Source organism: Tachysurus vachellii, chromosome 7, assembly GCF_030014155.1.
Source record: "Tachysurus vachellii isolate PV-2020 chromosome 7, HZAU_Pvac_v1, whole genome shotgun sequence".
NCBI lineage: Eukaryota > Metazoa > Chordata > Actinopteri > Siluriformes > Bagridae > Tachysurus > Tachysurus vachellii.
Genome location: NC_083466.1, coordinates 3,943,074 through 3,964,325, shown reverse-complemented (window position 1 = coordinate 3,964,325; position 21,252 = coordinate 3,943,074). Strand labels below are relative to the sequence as shown.

At 38.2% G+C, this 21,252-nt stretch overlaps 1 protein-coding gene across 1 annotated transcript in view; it reads left to right on the top strand.

Moving 5' to 3' along the window:
* LOC132848316 (uncharacterized) overlaps positions 1-21,252 on the top strand; it is a 142,914-nt gene that overhangs the window by 71,828 nt on the left and 49,834 nt on the right. Inside the window, exons 3-5 of the mRNA XM_060873915.1 lie at positions 8,914-9,208; positions 10,616-10,735; positions 15,023-15,190. Of these exons, the coding sequence (XP_060729898.1) occupies positions 8,914-9,208; positions 10,616-10,735; positions 15,023-15,190 (583 nt within the window). The remainder of the gene's footprint in view (positions 1-8,913; positions 9,209-10,615; positions 10,736-15,022; positions 15,191-21,252) is intronic.

Sequence of the window (21,252 nt, the reverse complement as noted above, 5' to 3'; positions counted from 1 at the left end):
TTTAGGATAAGAAATCCTGTTCCTTTAGATTAGTTTTTAGTCAGTGCCATCAGATCTGAGAATGATTATCCACTCCCTGTCAGAGAGAGAGAGAGAGAGAGAGAGAGAGAGTGGCACAAAGAGAGAAGAACACACATCACCAACATGCCACTGTGTGTACTACGCGTATGCGTACCTTAGAAAAAAAATGAATAAATGGCTCAGACGCGTTTCTAATGAATTGTAAAGGTAATTTTAGTTTTAGTTTGGAAATCATTTTGAACACAGTTGGACAGCCACAACAAAAAAACAAAAAAAAAACAAAACGTAATACATAAATAAAAATAATACAACTTGTATTGAATGTGTATATTTGTGTATCTTATTTACTCTTAGTCCTTTCATTTTTTAGTTTAACTAGTATGTGTTGGTGGGAGTTTGAGCTGTGCCCTGTATGTAGGAGGCCTGGATCTAAGCATACAAAAGAGAACAGCAAAGTTAGCCCTTTGCTAACTACTAACGACATTATATAACACATATATCAAGCCTGCGACTCATACAATCACCCGATGTCCTGTCATACATCAGCTGATTACTATAGCCTTTTGAATAGACATTTGCATATCCTTGGGTCCGAATTGTCTTTTGGTCATAAATAATTCATGTTATCGAGCCGAGTATGATAGCAGTAAGTAGGAAAGCGCTTGAAGTAATAATGTTGAGCAATAATGTCCATGAATAATACACACAGGCCTGGCATGAGAGAGATTGGTGCAAGGGCTAAGACGAGTCAGAAGAAATAGGTCAGATCAGAGGCGTTTTCTGTTTCTTCACCACAGAGTAAAAGAGCTTTTAAGGTCCATACCCTGGAGCACTGTCTTAACTGTTGAATCGCCATGTATTACTGTAATGTTACAAAAAAAAAAAAATAATTAATTCGAAAATGCAAGTAGCTTTTCTTTAAACAATTCAGACATCGAAGTTGGTCAAATCAAAATACACAAAAGTAAATATGCTCACTTACAGTAGCATTTTACAGACACGCTTACCCAGGGCAACTCACATTATGGGCCTTTTCACACCTGGTCACTTCATGTGTTTTCTCTGATCCGATAGCTATCTGATTTGTTCCATTTACATTAGGCCACATAAATGCCTACCTCATTTCCGGGGTAATTGAAATGGAACACGCTTTGGTGTATGCGGTTTTCAGAATGCAATCAAAAAGAAGACAAAAAAACTTGTTACGACGGTTATGCTACAAAAAACAGCATTTACTGATTGCTGCATTTTCGCTGGCGGCAGCATTGCATTTTAAGCACTGATGGGAAAACATATTTGTTTCTGACGCAATGCACGACTCGTGAGTCACTTGTGAGTGACGTACTTCCGTTTGGGAGGAGTATAGCGCAGACATATGTGGCTTAAACAACCTCATTCATTTACACCTGTCCAGCTTCATCTGAAATGCGTCCCAGACCACCTCCTGAAGTGGTTTGAACCATCAGATTTATATCCGTCTCGAAAACGTTTCGGAGGACATTTAGACCTGGTCTTTTTACGATTGGATAGCTATCTGATCACAGAAAACGCATGAAGTGACCAGGTGTAAAAACCCCCTTAGATAATTTATACAGTTTACAGACCTTGCTCATGGGCCCAGTAGTGGCAGCTTGGTCCTGGGATTTGAAATCACAACCTTCTGTTCAGTACTCCAACATCTTAGTCACTGACTTACCATTCCCCTGGAATACTTAACAATACTTCACCAAAGTGAACTGATCCAAGAACAACTTTAGGCTTCTATTGCTCATCTGATTCATATGGGAATAAGGGACCAGGAGTTCGTCTGTGGAAGTCAGTTAATCGGGGGAGAAACAGGTGTTGTCTTCTCCCAATGCACATCACTTAACACAGTGACTGATCAGACCGAAACAGCTCTAATATCATCGCATATCCCATAGTCTCTGTACCAGATGTCTTGCGTTCCACAAGACTGCCTGATTCCCTGAAAAATTTATTTTGAAATTGAGTATAGTATTAGGTATTAGGGTGGTAGGAGTAGCTTCTGTTGCTCGTGCGTCAGCAAAACGTGATGCTCAAAGCTGGCTAGAGAGGGCATCTGTCAAATAAGATAATGTAGTCCATAACACCATATGGCCCCAGATGCAAAACCTGGGTAGAGATGACACTTCACAGTTCCACAGGTTGATCCTGAGCTTGGATTACTGTCGGCACTTATGCTGGAAGGTGGATTGTCTGTACTGTACTGTATGTCTAAAGGTGTGAAAGTGTGTGTGAGTCCCATCCAGGATGTATTCCCACCTTGATCTCAGTGTTTACCCTGTTCCTATTGCCTCAGGATAAAGCAATTATTGAAGATAAATACATTTCAGAAAGTTTGTTTGTTTAAAGTTAAAGTCGGTCAATGGGTTTTCAAGCTTTGTTCATCATGTATTTACATTTATGACATATAACAGACAACCTTCTCCAGAGATACCGACATTCAGCTTGTTTATACTGCGGTTAAGAACTTGCTCAAATAGCCCAGCATTTGCACCTTGGCAGATTTCGGATATGAACACGTGACCTTCCAAATAGAAGGTCAGAAATCAGAAATGTTTTAACTATTGAGCTGCTACTACCTTAATTAAAGGCTTTGGAACTATGAGGCGGTACAGCTCATCATGACACTCCTGTGATTCTATTAAAGTGGCTCGATGATTACTGCATTGAGCTACTGATTGGAAGTTTAAATTCCAGGCACTTTTGTGTTCTTGAAGAAGATCCTTAACCTTCAGCTGCTCATTTGTTTTCGATTGTAGGTAAAAAGCATCAACAAAACGAATCAAATGTAAATCGTGAATAAAAAGCATTCAGGCTGAATCCACAGTGATGGTTCTACAGTATGTGCACATGTTGTGTGAAACCCAAGGCTACATTTCCCACAGCCCAGCATGAGTCTGGTTTATAGTCATCCACTGCACTGCAGAATCATCAGTAGGGAGCAGCGCGTCTGTTGCCCGCCTCAGCTGGAATAAACAGCTTTTAATAATGCAGTTGGGCTGGCCAGGCACATGTTAATTACGTGTCACTAGGGGAGATAAAGGACCCTCCAGAGTACTGTGACAGAGATGCAGTCTCAGGTGTGGTATTGCCAGTTGACGGATGGACAGATGGGAGATAATTTGGGGAAGAGTAAGAGGTGTTTAAGGTTCAGGCATCTGGCTGGGAATGGGAGGGAGCCAAGTTTCTGTATGTCACTTCATTTTGGTAATAAGACTCTCATTTCAAGAACCTCATTTGTCCAACATGTCCATCCAAGTCTATTACATGAAACCTGGTGCTAAGAGATACAACTGCCTTATGTTATATAAAGCTGGAATGATTTTTCACACCCTTGAAAAGGATTGTACAGTATGTGTTTCTAGACAATATGGACCTTATGCCAGAAGTGTAATTCGGATAAAGCAGTCCATCGACACGTACACCACTGAGAGCTCCTTGGCTTTTTCCAAATGGTGTGGACCTGGTGTTAAATTATTCGATGTCCCCTGGTGAGCAGGGTCAGCCAAGCTGTCTAGGAGACCAGAGGTCATAACTGCATGAGTGTCTCAGTTGATTTGAGGTCAAGGATGTATCAAGCATGAGTCAGATTTTTTTCATCACGTACAATTGGATAGCTTTCCTGTGTGGTGGTGTTGTGATATTGCGGTGCCATTTTTTTGTCACTTTCTAACAAAAGTGTGTATGCTTCACAATATCTGCACTTTTTTTTTTGCCTGTCCTGGCTCAATGTGCTTAAAATATACAAATACCTTATATTATTATTATTATTATTATTATTATTATTATTATTATTATTATTATTATTATTTATTTTTTACAATTAAAGGTGGGGTGCACAATGTCGGGCCGACAAACAAAACAAACGTGTAGCCAATGAGCAGAAAGGGGCGTGTCTTGTCAATATGCGGCGGAGAGAGTGTACAGTGCACATGTCTGACATTAGCAGAAAGCGATTGAAACATTGACATGGCAGATACCTGCCGTTACCTCTGCCTCGGGTTCTAGGTGTTTAATGTCGCCTTCTGCGTGAAACAGAGCTAAACCGTTCACGGTACAACACACAGTACTACAAAAACACATTTGTATTACCATAGTATTACTCACTGAGTTCATTTATTGATAAAAATATCCCCTCGGCCAGCTGCCCCAACAGGTTCCGCCATAATAGTTGCCTGGGTTGCATATATATGTGTGGGGCGGAGCTATCAAAACAGGGGTGACACCCATTTGGGTTAGGGGCGTGTTTGTTTTGGTGATTTCAAATGTCAACAGTGGCTTTCAAACCTCATGCACCTCACCTTTAATGTGTGAATACTTTTAACATCTTATTCATTTAGTTATGAAGAAACATTTTGGAACATTTTGGAACAACCCTGTGAAACATTTTGGAACATTCCAGAAGTCACATGGTCAACAAAGTCTGAATTTCCTGATGATCATGAGAAGAAGAAAATGCTTCAGTTTTTAATTTGTTTTAAGTGATGTTTTGATATGAACTGACAATGTGATCCTGTTATTAATTAAGAAATAAATTCTAGTAATTATAAAATAATAATAATAACAACAAAAATGAACCCTGTTAAAAATCAATTGAAAAATCTTGTAAGAGTTAAGGGCTAAATGGCAAAGCAATTTTTGTATCACAAATGTGTGTGTGTGTGTATGTGTGTGTGTGTGTGTGTGTCCTGGTCACTGAACCGCTGTTTAGCACAGTCAAAGCCCATTTCACACAAGGGCACAAGTGTCATTCTCTCCATCTGTGATAGTCAGCGGATAAAAAATATATCCGCAGAAACAAACCACATTTATTAGGTTAATGCTAATTTTTGCTTTTGCTGATTGATTGTACATCACAAATGGGAAACTGAGCACACACATATAAGTTATTTAAGTGATTTCTTGTTTAATTGTGAAGTTCATGATCTATGGTTATTGAAAAAATGGTAATCAAGTATAAACATAATACCTTATAATGAACAAGGTCTTACAAATTCATTACAATCTCCCTAGCAACTGCCCTTGCCACCATGGAGGTCTAATTTGGATAGATTTTATGGTCTATGAAGTCACGCTGAACAAACCGAAGGCTCCTTCGGTACAGGCTTGTGTTTTTTTTTCTCGCATGGTATAATTCTAATGGCATCATTTTCTTGACACTGTAGCCCATTAAAAAATATGATATTTGAGCATCAGCTCATTTAGATGACATTAGATGTAACAGATGTAATTGTATAGATGATTATTGTTATTGTAATGAGTTTTAACATCTGCTTGGGCTTTATGTCTAGGACACGGTTTTGTCTGTGGCCCTTTAGTGAATGTGTGAGCGAGAGAGAGAGAGAGAGAGAAAGGCAAACTCAGTGTTTCCAGCTCTTTTTACACTCCTTCTCTCCCCACTGAGCAGTTTTTCCTCTTCGTTCATCATCCTGCCGATGCCAGCTTTAATGATTGCAGCAGCTTCATTAAGGGCCTCGTTAAGTCCCGTCATTAAGGCTACTCATTACTGTCTTTCGTTAAGAACCCCAGGTCTGGAACTGTTATGTGTTGGCAGCTTTGACCGACTCGACGTGTGAGTCCAGAGCTAATGCCTGGCTTTGATATGTTCAAACCAAAGATTGCATGGTGACAAGTGCATGCAAGTTTCCATAGCAACAATGCCCCACCCAATGAGCAGCCTGGAAATCATTTTAATAAGGTTTTCACTTCCTGTTGCTGAGAAAGCATGGCATTATTATTATTATTATTATTATTATTATTATTATTATTATTATTATTATTATTATTATTATTATTGTTGTTGTTGTTCTTGTTGTTCTTGTTGTTCTTCTTGTTGTTGCATAATTAACATAAACAGTGAAATTATCTTTTAGAATGAAATACAATACATTTATTTATTTATTTATTTATTTATTTATTTATTTATTTATTTATTTATAGAAATCAGCATTCTTAAATCTTTAGTTTTTTTTAAGAACTCTATAATAATAATAATAATAATAATAATAATAATAATAATAATAATAATAATAATAATATTTTTTCGATTACAGTCATTTGTATAGCACTTTTAACAACTCCTGTTGTCTCAAAGCAGCTTTACAGAAGTATGGAAACAAGAGAGAGAGAGAGAAAAATAAAAGAAATAATAATAATAATAATAATAATAATAATAATAATAAGAAGAAGAAGAAGAAGAAGAAGAAGAAGAAGAAGAAAAAATAAGGATTAAAATAAATAAATGAATACATACAATTAAAGTTTAAAATTAATTAAAAAAATATTAACTTTAAAATTTAAAGTACTTTATATCTATCCCTATCACTAATGAGCAAGCCGGAGGCGACGGCGGCAGGAAAAAACTCCTTGAGATTATATGAGGAAGAAACCTTGAGAGGACCCAGACTCAGAAGGGAACCCATCCTCATTTGGGTGTCTCTGGACAGTAAATACTGTAAATGTAAATAATGTCCTTTCTACAACATCTAATATATTATTTATATATTATTATTGCATGAACACTATGTTCATATACATACACAATCTGTAGTAATAGTATAGAATAAAATAAAAAAAAATACTAAACTGTACAGGATAGGCTGCACACACACACACACACACACACACACACACACACTTCATCATATTTTTGAATAATTTAATTCTAAATTTATTTTAGATGATTTAAAATATTTCAATTATTAATTTTTATAATGATGATAATAATAATAATAAATATCATTAAAAAATCATAATTTAAATATTTTATTATTAAATTATTATTATTATTATTATTATTATTATTATTATTATTATTATTATTATTATTATTATTATTGCATTAATACAATATTATGCCTAATTAAAATAAACAATAAAATCCTATTCCGAGTTTGAAAAATAGAATGAAATAGAATAGGTTTTTTAATATTTGTAAAACATTTATAGATTTTTTTGGAAAAGCTGTGAATATTTTTTTTTTTTGGAAAAATCCAAATCAATCAATCATTCAATCATTTAATCAAGCTATCTATCTATCTATCTATCTATCTATCTATCTATCTATCTATCTATCTATCTATCTATCTATCTATGCACACACACACACACACACACACACACACACACACACACACACACACACACACACACTGTTTTTTTTAGAACTCTGCAATCTGGAAATGCAGTGAATATTTTGATTAAAAAAAAATCCCTCTGGTTCCATTGAGGGAAATGTGCTTAGCTGTTTCCACACATGGATGCCTCCGAAACGCTGCCGTCCCCTTTCCCATTTTTCTTCCAAGCTCGCGATGTCACATTTCTGTAGGGAGTCGTGTTATTATGGGTGCCTATTCCGGCAGACATATTCTGGCCACGTCTGACTGGTAATGAGAATGAATGCTGATGCTCTGGGTGGGTTGATCCCCTCTGAGCATTGCGCATGAGCCCCTGTAGCCTGATTGCCAGGAACGCTATACATAAACATAAACATTTCCTAGCTTTACACTAGCATTACTCGCATGTAAAGTAGGGTAAAGCCATGATGCTGCCACGTCCTGTTCTTATCCGAATGCTGGTTCGTACATCTACATCTACTGTATGTCGAAACCTATTCGCGGATTTGTAATGCAAGGCGAAGAAGGGTTTTTTGGGTATTCTTAGCATGCAGAGGCACAAACATATTTCAGTCATGTCTAAACAATAAACATGTCCTTTTTCGCATGCAGTACAGTACTAACCAGAGGTGGGAGTAAGTCACACATGTGCAAGTCACAAGTAAGTCTCAAGTCATGAAGGTCAAGTCAAAGTCAAGTCGAGTCTTTTTTTAATATTTGTCAAGCAAGTCTCAAGTCTCAAATTTGTGACTTATGTCTGACTTGAGTCAAGTCGAGTCCCCCATCTCTGAGTCATTTAACTCAAGTCCGAGTCAAGTCTCAAGTCATGAACGTCAAGTCAAAGTCATTTTTTTTAAAATATTTGTCAAGCAAGTCTCAAGTCTCAAATTTGTGACTTAAGTCTGACTCGAGTCAAATCGAGTCCCCCATCTCTGAGTCATTTAACTCAAGTCCGAGTCAAGTCTCAAGTCATGAACGTCAAGTCAAAGTCTGTTTTTTTTTTTAAATATTCGTCAAGCAAGTCTCAAGTGTCAAATTTGCGACTTAAGTCTGATTCAAGTCAAGTCGAGTCCCCCACCTCTGAGTCATTTAACTCAAGTCTCAAGTCATGAATGTCAAGTCAAAGTCAAGTCAAGTCTTTTTTTAATATTTGTCACGCAAGTCTCAAGTCTCAAATTTGCGACTTACAGTAAGTCTGACTCGAGTCAAGTCATATGACTCGAGTCCCCCATCTCAGGTATCAGCTGCCAATTTTCGAAAGTTTAGTCCGATAAAATCACCTCCGCTTCATTCTTGTTCTTCATTTTGCTGCAGTTTTTTTGGGTGATGTCGGAAAACTTCCCTCATGATACTGTGACGTGACTTCAACAGACTTTATTTCTCCGTCATTATTTCCTTTAATGACGAGTCTTTCTTTTGTTCGGTCGTCTTCAGTAAAGGTTGACAAGGACATGAGGTCTATTACATAGACCATACATACAATTCATATTTACATGCTTTTACTAGTGTTTAATGAACATTTGCTTTAATTACTAAGAATCAATCAACGTTAAGCTTTCATCTGATTCTCCCATCAAATTTCCCCTGATTGATCTCTGGAGATGGGATTAGTCACTAAATTCCCTTTTGTTTGCTTTCTGCATATGTTTTCTGTATACGGTATAATCTCCATTGTTTTACTGTCTCGTCTCATCTTTTAGCTCTGATTTTTCTTCCTGCTCTTGCTTCTCTTCGTTCTTTTTCTGTCGCTCAGCTTCACACTGACATGGACAGAGGTGATGGACGCACCAAGTACGTGCTCCGGGGCGAAGGGGCAGGGTCTGTGTTTGTGATTGATGAAAAGACAGGCAACATCCATGTGACGAAGCCCTTGGACAGGGAGGAGAAGGACGAGTACCGGCTTATCGCTACGGCAACAGACAGCCAGACAGAGCGTGCCCTGGAGCCTTCTTCCCAGTTCATCATCAGGGTGCAGGACATCAACGATAACCCGCCTGTATTCGAGGACGGACCGTACAGCACCACCGTCTCTGAGATGGCCAACATAGGTAACTGCAATTGATCAGGCATCAGAGATCTGTGAAACGTTCTCTTAGCACTGGGATTTTGCAATTTATTTTTACAGCCTCTGAGTGCTGACAAGGCCGCCACATTCGTCAGCTGTCATGGAATGAGAATTGCTCATTTAAACAGTTCTGAAAATTGGTCAGAAATACAAAAAAATATTTGATCTTAAATTATAAGCATCGTTAAGTTTGCAAGTTTGCACCACTTTAGCAACAATAAATGACTTCATCTGAAAAAAAAAAAAAAAAAACTTTCTACTTAGTTCTATCCAATTTTTGTATTTTTTACCCCGTCTGCATGTTATCTTTCCAAATTGTGACTCGTGTGTCGCCTTTTCTTAAGATTTCGGTGTTTGTGTAAATGTTGCGTCAACCTCAACAGTGACACATCAGTTTTTGATCTGCTTGTCTGATTATCCTGTAACAATGTGAATCGAAACAGTTGCCCTCTCTCTCTCTCTCTCTCTCCCTCTCTCTCTCTCTCTCTCTCTCTCCCTCTCTCTCTCCTTCTATCTATTTCTCTACCTCGTACATGTGCCAGATTCTTCCATTTATGTTCTGCTGCTACTTAAGTACCTGTGAAAGATCAGTAATCAGAGCAGCTCCACCCACCTCTCATTCTCGTTGACACAGTCAAGGCAGGAGTTGTCAGAAAGCACTAACCGCCGTGCCCACAAATCCCCTCTTTCCTCATAGCTTGTCAGCTAATGCCCCATAGAAAAGAGTGTATAAGTTTTTTTTCCCCCTCCTTTTTTTTCCCCACAACAATTTCCATCCTTCACACGAAGGGTGACAGTGTTTGATTTATTTGCTGTGTGGGGGGGAGTCTATAACTGTCAGGGATGGAGGATGGAAGCAGGATATGTTGGGAATCAGCGAGGGTCAAGGGATTGATGGGGAGGCAGAAATCAACAAAGCGATCGAATTGGGAAGGGGGCAAAAGGGAATTAGGGACGTTGCTGAAGAGAAATGACTTGAGACGGACTGGGAGAAAGAAGGGAAAAGGGAGACGGTGAATGAATTGTGTGTGTATGTAGCTATCTGCTCCAGATATATAAATTAGCTCAAATGTAAAATGTTTCTGTCAAAATGTACACAATAACAGCTCATCTTTGGCGCATTGTTTTGTCGCTCAAGCACCATATCTGACTCCGCCCAATTCTGACATGTAAAGATATTATTTGTACCGAATAACGTTTTTGTTAAAGCAAAAGGAAATAAAAAAAGGCAGACATTGAGAATTAGGAAGGGTTGAATGTATCAAACTGTATAAAAGTCTGTTACTCGAAGGTCAGTTGTCATTTGGTGACCAGGAATTGATAGATTAGCGCTATGTACTGTTCTGTATTGATGTTGCTTGCTATCTCTCTCTCTCTCTCTTTTTCACAGGCACCTCTATTGTTCAGGTGACAGCGACCGATGCTGATGACCCTACCTATGGGAACAGTGCTCGTCTGGTCTACACACTGGTACAAGGCCAGCCTCATTTCTCTGTGGACCCACAGACAGGTGAGTCTGTCCATTTCAATCAGGCTTTTCCATTTTCACCAGCAATTGCTTTGGTTTTCAATAACAATTATCTACAGTATTTCCTAGCAGAACTATTTCTCACTGTAACAAATGTGGGGAAATAGTCCTTGGTTTTCGGGTTGTAATAACTCAAATAGACGACATTTCTTCTTTGAAGGAAACGTACATTCACTATATTTAACCTATGTTTATGTTCCCTGCCAAAATTCCCACAGCATTTTGGAGAAAATATTGTAATACCTGTATATAATAAATCAAATAAGATTATTCAGTCTGTAGTTGCTTTCCATTTTTCGAATTCGTTGGCAGATAACGTTGGTTCGTTCTAGAAATAAAAGTTTAAAAACGAAAAGCATTATCCATTAAAAGAACATCACAAAAACAAGATCTAGGAGATCAGGTGACTGGGACATAAACCATCAACCAAACAACATTGATTTGTTGTAATATTATTAAGGTTAAAGGTGATTTCTGAGGTAATTTTTGGTGTTATATCACATTACATTCAGGCAAGGACAAAGGATTTAGTTCAAATGCTACTATTTGTGAGTTTTGATTGGGCTTTCTGTTGGTAACCAATTAGTTCTAGATACTTCAGCTGAAATTTAATGCACTACACTACTGCTGGTCATCATCGTTATCAGGTTTGTTCTTCTTTTTTCTGTATAGTTTCATGACATACAGTACAGTATGACTGATATGGTTAATACCCAATCGTATCATTTTACCTCCTCATATTAAAGATATTTACACTTGCTTTCCGATCTTGCCGTGGCTCTTAATTAAGCCGCTTGCGAAGTTCATTCAAAGAGAATTAAAGTGCCAGTCAGTTTGAATACAAATCTACAAAGCCTTTCTTGGTAAAGGGGGATTTTCTCATAATTTGATCATGTTTTCACATGTTAAAGTGTTTAAATGATCTGATACAAGTCATTTCTATGTGGGTAGAGACGACGAGGCTGGTGATTTAATGCCTCGGTTCTCAGGTAACGAGACAGAGACTGATGCGGATGAGACAGGCTGACACCCAATGTCAACAGTAATTTTGTTTTTCCCAGAAGTAGATTAGGTTATATTGTAAATGTTGAAGTAGATGTGGCATCCTTTCAGTGGAGCAAGAAGGACACATTTAAATCTCTCCAATTTCCAGGACAACACTTTTCATTTGAAAATGAAAATAAACAGAACGCTTTTTAAAATTGTTGAACGATTTCAAAACACAAAACATCTCGAACATTACACTATTTCTAGGCTGCTACTTGAGATGGGATTTGATCTGACATCGTCAGGTTTTACACAATCCTGTTTAGTTTCTACCTGTTTTTGTGCATGCTGAAGAATACTACTGTATAGCTGCATTTTCACTCAAGGTTTCACTCAGACTTTTGGCCAGCTTGTCTTTAAAACATCGCTTTGGTTTATTAATATTTGAGGCCATTTATTTTTATGCACAGATCCCGTCACAGTATCTCATCAGGGTTGAGATCTGGACCTGGCCTTTCCGACACTTTCATTTTTGTCTTCTTTTTTAGTGATTTAGATGGTAATTTGCTGGCATTCTTGGGATCATTGTCTGGTTTCATGACTCATTTTTGGCCCAGCTTAAGCTGCTGGACAGATGGCCTCACATTTGTCTCTAGAATATTCTAGTATACAGTGGAGTTTCCCATGTCTTGTGGCTCCAAAACAAGCCCAAGCGATCACCCCTCCACCACCACCATGCTTATCAGTTGGTAAGCGCTGTTTGGATTTCACCAAAACAGTGGACTGTGTGTGACCAAACGTCACCACTTGGGTCTCATCAGTCTAAAGGATATTATTCCAGAATATTTGTGGTTTGTTCAGATGCCATTATGCAAAGCTAGGTCATGCTGCCATATTCTTTAAGGAGATAAGGATTTTTTGTCCTATCCACCTGTACCTAAAAAGCATACTTAATCAATCCTCCTTACATTTCCAGCATTTAGCAGACGCCCTTGTCCAGAGTGACTTACATTCTCATTTTTTATACAACTGAGCGTTAAGGGCTTTGCTCAGGGGCCTAGCAGTGGCAGCCTGGTGGACATGGGATTCAAACTCACAACCTTCCAACAGGTAGTCCAACACATTAACCACTAGGATTCACCTATAACACCTTCCGGTGGCCTGTAGTATGGATCACATGACGGGGTTTTCTTTTTAACTTTGAGTATTGGACTGCTGGGATACCCACTCCCATGAAGATATAACCTTTCAGATCTTGATGAGCAGCAATTATTGCTGAATTATTTTCCTACATTTCCAAATAAATATAAAACCAAATGCAAAATTTTTGCCCAACCTCACTTTTTTTTTTTGTCTTTCTCATCCCAACGTACAGTATCACCCACTGCCTTCCTGCTAGTTTCCTTCTCTTACCTGCTTGTTATTGCAGCTCATTTTGGCATAAACAGCAGCACATGACAAATTTAGCAACCCAGACTTGAAACACAAGTGGGAAGTGGGAAAACAAGAAGACAGCATGTCCATCCTGGTGCCTCTGCTCTCTATGGTATCACATTTATTTCCAACGTGGATTGGAGTTGTCTAAAAACAGTTGACCAGGATTCACCTTTGCATCGGTGGATACTGTAGGTTTGACCTACTGTTGTTATCATAAGACCGCTTTTAGATCGCTTGACTTTCAATACAGTTTATCAACCAGTTTTATCATCAAACAGAACAACATGAAATCCCTGTTTTCTCGAGGTTTCTTTCTCGTAGGCTTCTCATTAGGCATCTAAATCTGGATTTCTGATATCAAGCTGCTTTGTGATTTTTATGTCTAATATTAAAATGCTGTGCTCTACACAAATTGAAGTAAATTGAATGTGCTACAACAGCCTTTAAATTATTAACAAGAGCATCTGAACTGCACTTGGGGGCAGCTTTTTTGTCATATACTGTACTGTACTTCACCGTAGGGCTTTCACACGGCATGTCACGTTGTACAGTAGCTTGCTGGAGAGAGAGAAGAGAGGGACAAGGCTTTTATTAGGTAGGAGGACGAGAGAGGCCATTTTAGCTGAAAAAAAAAAAAAAAACACTTGTGCATAGCTGTGATTTGCCATGTGATTGGCTGGCATCCGTATGAACTGTGCCGAGTCTAGTGTTTGCTTTGTTTGTGAGTGGGTGTACAGAGGCGAGTGTACATGACTGTGTGTGTGTGTGTGTGTGTGTGTGTGTCAGAGAGAGCGGGTGGCTTAAGTAGAACAAGAACAAAAACGAAACAGAATGACAAGGCAAAGAAGAGGGGTGGTGAATTTTGTTAAAATGTATTGACAAGGCTCTCTGTGCCATTGTACGCACACTATGTTTCTATATCACTTTGGGTATTGTGTGTCTGTCATTGAATAATGGTGGTCCTTTGTGTTTTGATTTTGTTTGGCCGCCTAATGAAACCTAATTAATTTTGTTGACATTTGTGAACCCCATGCTGATATGAATGAGAAGGCTTTTTTTTGTTTTGTTTTGTTCTTGAAAGGTTTTGAATGCTAATCAAGTATAATTAACCTAATTCAGTCCTGTGTTCATGGCATGGCATTGCTCTTTGTCTCATTAACACGGATTATAATAACGTTCCGAAAATATTTCCTGGTATATTCATTCATAGGTAAAATGCAGCATGATATTTTGTAAAATATATACCAAGACCGGGGGCACGGTGGCTTAGTGGTTAGCACGTTCGCCTCACACCTCCAGGGTTGGGGGTTCGATTCCCGCCTCCGCGTTGTGTGTGTGGAGTTTGCATGTTCTCCCCGTGCCTCGGGGGTTTCCTCCGGGTACTCCGGTTTCCTCCCCCAGTCCAAAGACATGCATGGTAGGTTGATTGGCATCTCTGGAAAATTGTCCGTAGTGTGTGATTGTGTGAGTGAATGAGAGTGTGTGTGTGTGCCCTGCGATGGGTTGGCACTCCGTCCAGGGTGTATCCTGCCTTGATGCCCGATGACGCTTGAGATAGGCACAGGCTCCCCGTGACCCGAGGTAGTTCGGATAAGCGGTAGAAAATGAATGAATGAATATACCAAGACCAAAAAAAGTGCAGGTTTTCTGACAATATAATGGCAGTGTGAGGAAATTATATAACGTAGATGCTTGTTATAGACAATTTTATCCGTCATTGCTTACGACTGGAGCAGCATAGCACTCAGACATGCAGTTGAGGGTTAAATACCCTACTCAAGAGCCTAGCACCAGTGTTATTGGATTTCATCTCTCTCATTCTCTTTCTTGCCCACTTTCTCAAAGGTATCTTGCGCACAGCAGTCCCTGATTTGGACAGAGAAGCTCAGGATCAGTACCTCGTAGTACTCCAGGCTAAAGACATGGGTGGACATCTTGGCGGACTTTCTGGAACCACCACGATAACCGTGAAACTGACGGACGTCAACGATAATCCGCCCCATTTTACCCAGAGTGAGTATCACTAATGCACATAGACATATATACATGCAGTGCTTTGCGTAAACATTCGTCACCTTGAAGTTGTCAATGAACTGAAATATAAGTGAACGGGATCATAGGTTGAAATAAACAACTTGGTTTGCTCACTGTGCAAGATTATTTGCTGGACAATTAATATATTTGCCGGACAATTAAAATCAGAGAATGAACCAAGAAGCTAAGGATAATTCTGAAGGTTATAAAGAAATCCAAGTGTGAACATTCAGTAAACATGTGGAGGAAGAATTCTCTGCACTGATGAGATAAAATATTCAACGATTTCAACAGTGGGCTTACAGTAAAGCATGAGGGTGGTAGCATCTATTTGTAGGAATGCATTTCATCAGCAGAAAACTGGTCATGGTTGAACCAAAGATGGAAAAAAAAACTAGGATGTTCTAGACGAGAACCTGGACGAAGCTCAGATATAGCGTTAATTTCGTCAGACGAGACGAGACGAAATATGTTCGTCAACAACCTTTTTTTTTCCATGACTAAGACGAGACGATGATGAGACTGCACCGCTGTCCAAAAACGCTGACTAAGACTAAATTAACATTATTGTTGACGAAAAAAGACGAGACGAAAATGTTTTGTATAGAATAAAAACTAAGATAAAATCTCTCTTCATTTTCGTCTACAATTGTCTCTGCTTTTTCATCAGCTGTTAAGCCTTTAAAATATTCACAACGAGTTCGCAGCTTCGTGCTGTTTAGTGTGTGCATAGAAAGAATTCGTCCACATGCCGCTCAAAAAAAAAAAAAATAAAAAAATCCTTAGCACAAGTCCACACCTGGGCTAGGCAGGCTTTTTGTGTTACATTATATTTCCTGTCGCTGCGCAGTCTCTTTTATTGTACATGACAGCTTATGTCCCGATGACCGGTCTTTGCATTACGATTAAAAGCAGTATCAATAAAGTAAAAAATGTGATGTGTATGCACTGTTTAAACGAGTGTTCTCAACGTCTCACTGATACTTTTGTGATTTGCGGACTGTAAGTAGGTTGTATTTTAAGCCCACAATAAAGTGGCCTATTCTTTTCAGTTTTTCAGAGTATATCTATTTTATTTCTGATTTGAACAGAAACATGAGACACAAGGCAACCAAAACAGTTTTAAAAACCTTTGTAACTTAAGTTAAGAACTTAAGAACAGGTTAATCATTTGTGAATGTGTCTCCTAAATCAGAAATTGAAAACCAGACATGTTTAACATTTGCATTCAACAAAAATCATTCAACAAGTGTATTTTGTCAGGTAATTATGACATTTAACCAATGTTTGAGATGTGAAACACTTTTTTTACTGAAATGTTTATCAGTAATAATCTCAGTAATAATGTGTTATTTTAAAAAAGACTACAATTTTTTGACTAAAACTAGACTAAAATTAAAAGACTTTTAGTCGACTAAAACTTGACTAAGATACCTTGAGGTTTCTTTTGACTAAAACTAGACTAAAATGACGAGACTTTTAGTCGACTAACACTTGACTAACAAAAAAGATATGTGAATGACTAAATATGACTAAAACTAACAAGGACATTTGGCACAAGACTAAGACTAAGACTAAATTAAAAATAGGTGACGAAATTAACACTACTCAGATAGCAATCCGGTTGAGAATATAAGTCAAAAATTTACCATAAAATTGCTGTACTTGAGCATAAGAAAGAATAATGGAGGGGAAATCAGACTCCAGATGTTTCTGAAGTGGATCACATCTAGTGAAAGGTGGTTCTACTAAAAATTTGCTTTTAATTTTAATTCAACTTTATTTTGCACCTTGCTTACCAATATGTTAGACATATTGGTAAATCAGATACAATACAACACAAAATGTGGGTTTAAAAGGGGTTTCAGTGTATATGTGCAGTGTATGTGTATGTTAAGTCTTCGCTTCAGTAGTTCTATTATGTTTGTTCATTCACACACAGCACTTGTGAATGTGTAACATGTTCGTAGGCATGGCTAAGAGGCTTTGCTTTCTTTAGGAGTGTGACACTGACGATGCCCTTGTGGGGTGGGAGGAACGAGTGCGTTGCAAATTTGGGCTTTATTCTACTTTCTCTCTAGTGTTCAGTTTAGTATTCTAGTCACTTTCTGTCTGGCTAAAGAGAGAGAGAGAAGAAATTATATTAATAAGCATAGTTTCCCTGTATAACGTATAGATATAAGGGGGGCACGGTGGCTTAGTGGTTAGCATGTTCACCTCACACCTCCAGGGTTGGGGTTCGATTCCCGCCTCCGCCTTGTGTGTGTGGAGTTTGCATGTTCTCCCCGTGCCTTGGGGGTTTCCTCCGGGTACTCCGGTTTCCTCCCCCGGTCCAAAGACATGCATGGTAGGTTGATTGGCATCTCTGAAAAATTGTCCGTAGTGTGTGATTGTGTGAGTGAATGAGAGTGTGTGTGTGTGTGCCCTGCGATGGGTTGGCACTCCGTCCAGGGTGTATCCTGCCTTGATGCCCAATGTCTTACGCTTACTTTGATAGGAATAACTGTACAGTCAGCTAATAAGAACCATGAACTGTGGGCCTCTGTGGTTATAGCCCATCCTCCTTAAGGTTGTATGTTTTTCAGTATTAATATGAGATGCTTTTCTGCAAAGTCTATGCTTTTTCTTCTCTAGAGATATTTTTGCATGTGAAAATCCCTTTGTATGTTTCTCTGTAGTCACTGAGATCAATGGGATTATTCCCGTAAAGATTAACCTAAGCTATTGACCTGTGACTTGATTTCATACATTACATACGATGCAACATGATTGGCTCATTAGATAAGAATGAACCTGGGTTCCTCATAACACTGATGTGAAGCTAATTTATCAGTCTGTTTCTGAATAGCTTTTTTTTTAGCTGTGGTCTGCTAGGGTGGCAACGTCAATCTAGGTGACAGCAAGCACCTGGCACAATTCATGATGCTCAAGGACCATTACAGGACTCAGTGGTGGTGGTGACAGAAAAAAGGATGGTAGCATTTTTTTTTTCTATTAGAAAAAAACGAGTGTCCTTTATTATTATGATAGCCAGGTACGTACTCTTGATGTGTTGTCCTTCCCTGTGTTTTCACAGACAAGCAATAATCCAAGAACAAACAAGAATTTGTTTTTTTTGCTTAATGGTTCTGCTTAGGTTTTTTTTTTTTCAAAAAAATAAAGGAAATCTTACAGCAAACTTTCAAAGCTGATCAAGAACCCCTGCTCAGAAAAGAGAATTTCATATAAAAACACATCATTGTTCAACCATTTCATCTATGATTAAAGTGCTAGTACTGTATAATTTCAGTGCTATGCTACATTTCTGAGTTTCTGGCATTATTTGTTTACATTTGTTAATACAGTAAGACAGCCTACAGGCTTCCCCACCCATTATTTCTATAACATCTTGCTTGAAGAAGCTTTCTAACATTTTAGATAAACGTTATGACCGTTCGTATTAGGAAGCTATTCTTTGATGCTCCCACCACCATGCTTCACTGTGGAGGATAAGCTGTCTTATTTTGGTCTGAAGATCATCTTTTTTGAATTATACCTCGGTTTAATTAAAGCATTTAGCTCAGGGGGGTCAAACTCAAATTCACAGTGAGCCAAAATATAAAACCGAGATAAAGTCACGGACCAAACTGAATATTTATTGAAAAATTAACTGCAACTGATATGTAATGTTCAACCTTTTTCATTTGTCAACAAACTTTAGTTTTGCTTGAACATAGGATTTGGAACAACCTGAGCTTGATATTACAAACACATAAGAAATTAAATTTGAAATAAAAGACACATCAGTGGTGTTCATTTCTTATTTAAATAAATAAATAAATTACGCCTCTCACTGGATCATTTTACTGTAAGTTCCTTTTTGAAGTGGATCTTTTTCAAAACCAACAACAAAACAACCAAAAATAATAATTTCATTCAGTGAAAATCCAACTTTTCGACTAGTGTCTTCTTATGTTATACTCTTTGGTTACAGACACGTTAGCTCCGCCCACAAGACAAACAGGTCTGTCCTTTATATTCGTGAACAGATAATCTGCCTCCCACCTGTCTTGAAAGCTCCTATTGTCCATCTTTCGTTTGGCCATATTTGTGGAGGGTGGAGTTAACTTGCCTGTTGTGACTGTAGCACGGTTGTTGAATGAGGGGCGCTTGCTGTTCGTGACTACGCGTCAATACAGTGGCAAGGCATTCTGGGATTTGTAGTATTAGCGGAGCATGCGGCTAGCCAGCTGTAATGCACATTTGATATGATCTCGTGGCAAATTTGGCCCGTGGGCCTGAGTTTGACACCCCTGATTTAGCTACATGGCTTGAAACAATTTAATGATCAGAGACTATTGTTTCACAGGATTCTCGAAAGTTATACTGTAGCAAGATCGGTTGACGCTAGACATTTGCGATAAACGTTATTGGCGTTCATATTTGGAAGGTATCTTGTATCTTTTTTAACTTCAGCTTCTACTTTTGACCAGCAATCATCCATGTATTGGACTCTTTTTTTCTTAATTGTGGTCTTGTTCGGAGATTCTCTGTTCACGGTTGCTTTCAGGAGACCATGTTACCATGTAACTTTTTGTCTATTTAACATACTGCATTCGGGTTGTACGGGATCCTACACATCTGACTGGTTTGTTTTATGGAAAAGACTATAATTCTGTTGTCCAAATGTCCAAAATTCTTGGTAGTGACAGATATTTTGGCACCCATATTACCTCTAGGTCAATAATATTTTGCCAGTTTATTTGCAGTCATACCGTATTCTTTATGTTGCTCATAATGAACGTGAAATATCAGATATACTTTGCCAGAAATGCAATTTGACCTAAATTACTAAAGTAATTACTAACAGAACATGACAGTTGAAGTGTCCTCTCTCTTTCCTGAGTGAAAAGGGAAAATAACAAGATATGGATAATTAGTATGCAGAACAGTAAATATTCGTCTCTCCTTGTGCTTTGCTATAACTGATTTTCTACAACTCAGGAAACCACCCGTTTTCGAAACTGGAACTAGGATTAGATGGGGATAAACCGTCCTTTAGACAAATTTGAGTTGAACAGAAAGTGTCTGTGGTTATTTATTTGGCAGTGCTAGAAATATTTGCACAATACCCTTTTTTTTTTTTTTTATTTATTTTTTTTTTTTTAAAAGACTTGGAAAGTTTAATGTCTTAGGAAATTGTCTTCATCTAATAATCATGTTGTGACAATTAGAAAATAAAGGAACAGTGTCAGGTTGGGACAATTGGTTGCATTGCATAATGCATTGTTCTCTAGATACTTTTCTATCTAAATTTGGATGAAGTTCGGATGACTATCTGCTCGCCTTGAAAGCTCGGATATTGTAATCAGCGTGTGCTGGGACCGGTCACAAATCAAATTTGTGCGAAAGGTCATTCTTTAAAAGCACTTTATAATTAATTGACTTGCTGTCAGTTTGCTTAAGATGGTGCCTGAATGAGACATGTCCTTATTTTCCACCCCCCCTCAATCTGAAAGTACAAGAGGTGAGGTCCTAATGGAACGAGACGTGACTGAATTAAAGGCGCATTAGTTCAGTTTTTTTAATTTGAATCTTCTTAAATCTGTTCTAAACTTTAAATGACAGGCAATTAAAATCTTGTAAAAATACATGATGAATGACTTGGCAGTTAGGCTTTTATAACGTTTCCCAAATCTTAGCCTAGTGCCATTAACCTTCTTTCTTCAGTTGTCTATTTATTAAGAATTCTTGCAGTTCCTTTGTTAAAAAAAAGAAAATTTTGTGTTCCGGTGAGAAATACTAGCTTCCCTTGGGTTTAACCCACTAGAGTACCATAATATCTCTCTCTCTCTCTCTCTCTCTCTCTCTCTCTCTCTCAGTTATCTCAATTTTTGTTTCTTTCTCAGTCTCTTTGCCTTTACTGCTCTCACCTTATCCATCTATCTTCTTGGCTATCTCAAACTATGCTTGAAGGTATTTTATAACACTATCAAAGGCAGCCACCTCGCAATTCGGCTCAATTACTTGAAATGGCGTTAAAAAATGTCATCCAAAACCCT